The sequence below is a fragment of the Nicotiana sylvestris genome, chromosome 12 (genome assembly GCF_000393655.2).
Source record: "Nicotiana sylvestris chromosome 12, ASM39365v2, whole genome shotgun sequence".
In the NCBI taxonomy this organism is placed as follows: domain Eukaryota; kingdom Viridiplantae; phylum Streptophyta; class Magnoliopsida; order Solanales; family Solanaceae; genus Nicotiana; species Nicotiana sylvestris.
The window spans coordinates 13,344,425-13,347,570 of NC_091068.1; the positions used below are offsets into that span (position 1 = coordinate 13,344,425).

Sequence of the window (3,146 nt, forward strand, 5' to 3'; positions counted from 1 at the left end):
GTGATCTGGACCGTTGATCTAGTGAGATCAACGGCCCTGATTAGGGCTTCCCCAAAACGATGTCGTTTGGGTGTCCGGGCAAAAGGGATGTTTGGACTGGGCTGTAAAGGGGTTATTTTGGTTTGGGCCTGATCTATTTAATTCAAAACTGGCCCAATCCGACTTTCTCTTTATTTATTCCTTTTTTCTATTTTCTTTTAATTCCTAATTACCAACTAAAATCCTAATTATAAAATTGACAATTAGCTAAAATGTTAACCCTTAATAATGGCTATCACATGAAATTAATCATCAAATAAAGATGAAATCACTCGATTCGGACATTAAATGCAAAGTACATATTTTTTGGTGATTTTCCATTTTTTGTAAAACAATCCTGTTTAATTAATTCCTAAATTGTAAAATTAAATCCTAAATGTGCATGCAACACATATTTTTTTGTATTTTTCTTAACTAAAGTAGAAATAAACATGCACAGACAAAAAATACAAATAAATCACAAACGACACAAAACCATTTTATTTTGAATTTTTGTGGGAGTAGTTCTCATAGGGCAAAAATCATGTGCTCACAGATAGCTACAATTGTATATATGCATGGTAATTCGTCAAATTGAACTGAAAACAATCACATGTTCTTTTGTTTAAGTCCACCAAGAAAGTCATTTCTTCTTCTTCAACTCTAGAACGCCATGAATCAACAGGGAAGACCTTCAATGTTGAAAAATTATAAGTTAGTACATTATGTTAAAATATATTAAAATCATAAGCTAAACATAGAACATAATACTTACATTCAAAGTAAATGCTAAATCTACCTTTTTCTTCAATTCCTCCTCTACCCAACAAGAAACATCATAAAAGGTTCCTTCTGCTTCATTTATTCTTTCATAAAACCAACGTTGTAGCTTCACTTGAATGAAATCCATCATTTTTAATATAGGTAGCTCCCTTGCTTCTAATATGACAGAATTCATTGACTCAACTATATTTGTTGTGAGCATGTCATATCTTTGTCGTGGATTACAAGAACGTGCCCGCCTTTCCGGTGGTTCTTCCATCAAGTATCATAGGTCTTCTTATCTACTTTTGCTATATCTGACATGTATAGATCAAATTCTTTGCGCCTGTATACTCTTGCAGCACTTTGGAAAAGTTTTATGACCTCACTTTTCACTTTTCTTCGCTTTAGGTTCTGCTCAAAATGATAAATGCAAATTCCATGATGGCTTTCATGATATACCTTTGCAATGCCATATGCAATAGCTTGATGCATGTCTGATAAAAAAATTAAATTCTCACGGCTCCCAATTGCATTGCGAAGCTGACTAAAGTACCACTCATAGGAATTGTTATTTTCAAATTCTGCTATTCCAAAGGCTAGTGGGAATATTTAGTTATTTGCATCATTTGAAACTGAAATCATTGAAACACCACGAAATTTTGACTTCAAAAAAGGTGCATCAACAGCAATCACTGGTCTACAATGATTCCAACCAGATATTGATGATCCATATGCATAAAACATATAAACAAACCTGAAAATACAGCATAAAACAAGGTTAACAGAAGTTAAGGACAGGTAGTCCTGAACATCAGATTACAAGGCCAAAAGTTAAGGACAAGTAGTCATGTAGTTAGACTTACAAGGTCAAAAGTTAAGGACAGTCAGTCTTTAACTTAGAGTTATAAGTTATAAAGCTAAAGACATGCAATCCTTAACTTTGAGTTCAAAGTTCAAAAGTTAAGGATAGACAGTCCTTAACTTTGAATTACAAGTTCAAAAGTTAAGGACAGTCAGTCCTGAACTTCTGGTTGCAAGCTCAAAAGTTAACTGGTTAAAGACAACATGTCCTAAATTTTATAAAACGGACTAATAAACTTTTTTTTGATTGTTTACCTGTTGTTGTTATCTATCTTTATGTTAACATAGGTTCCCGGGTTTTTACTTCTCATCATACAATAATTCATAATTCTCTTCAGGAGTTCCTCTTATTAAAGCGGAAGTAAGTTGAATAGCACGCCACGCCTTGTGATACCCAATGTCTAGTTCATGCAATTTTTGCATCTCTGTCATGACAAAAGCTGGTGTAACTTCAAACCTTGGATCTCGAATATTGTCGATAATGTAACCACTAATCAACTTTGAAGTTGCATGCCTTTGATCAGCTTTCATAGTGTTAACAGAGCAGTCATGCTTTTTCTCAATCTTTACTATCTTAAACAATGTTTAATCTTTAATTCTGAAAGCACGCACACACCACCCACACCTATCATCATTACATTTCAACGAATATCTTGTTGAGCTTGATCTAACAACCTTGAATTCAAAATGTCCTTTAATTGCTAGATTCGAAAAATAGTCAATTACAGACTTCTTTTTGTCAAATACGGATCCCACTTTTATTTCATCCAACAAAGCATTTTCTCTTAATATCGTAGTTGGGGATTCTTTTTGTTTTTAAATTTGATCTTCGTCTAGATAGTTGAGTAGAAGTTTTTTCAGCAACTTCATCGATTACCGATGCACTCTCTAAGACTTAAATATCCAAAGCTTGTTCGTTGTCAATCTCTATAATGTTTTGTCCTTCTACTTGAATAGAATCAAATGGTTGAGCTTCAACCATATCTATTTCCATTATCTGTTGGCATTTGTTTTGATTGTCATGTTGAGTTTCTCTGTTGCCATGTGTTTGAAGCACCTCTTCAGTTATTGGTTGAGGTTCAACCATATCTATTTCCATTATTTGTTGGCATTTGTTTTGATTGTCATGTTGAGTTTCTCTGTTGACATGTTCAAAGTTGCTTGTTGATCCAAAAACTCTTTCCGAAATATCAACAATGAAACGACAGCCCTTGAAGAGTGAATGAGTTTTTAGTAACTCTATACATCTGTGAAGATCTAAATCTTTGGATACAAGCATTCCCTTGCTTGTTCCAAGGTTGATATCAAACCATATCACTGCTTCAAACTTATCTATATCCAATTCAATAACTTCAAAGATCTGTTTAATGAAATCTTGAAACCGAATTGCCTCAGGTACTAGAACAAGCTTTGCTTGATGATCAAGATACTTATAGTCTTCAGTCCATCTACCATTAAAAGCAACTATAACGCATATTGTTTCCATCCTTCAAGTCAAGAGA

At 33.7% G+C, this 3,146-nt stretch overlaps 1 protein-coding gene across 1 annotated transcript; it reads right to left on the minus strand.

Moving 5' to 3' along the window:
- Positions 1-578: 578 nt before the first annotated feature.
- Positions 579-1,060, minus strand: LOC138882691 (uncharacterized). Its single transcript, XM_070163304.1, has 2 exons — positions 794-1,060; positions 579-710 (listed from the first exon to the last, which is right to left on the minus strand). The coding sequence occupies exons 1-2, from the start codon at positions 1,058-1,060 to the stop codon at positions 579-581; spliced, it is 399 nt and encodes a 132-aa protein (XP_070019405.1).
- Positions 1,061-3,146: the final 2,086 nt, after the last annotated feature.

Excerpts from the sequence above, each read along its gene's own strand:
- LOC138882691 (XM_070163304.1), bottom strand. The coding sequence starts at position 1,060 with ATGGAAGAACCACCGGAAAGGCGGGCACGTTCTTGTAATCCACGACAA. Across the intron at positions 711-793 it reads ATTTAGCATTTACTTTGAAT|GTCTTCCCTGTTGATTCATG; the intron begins GTAAGTATTATG and ends TCAACATTGAAG.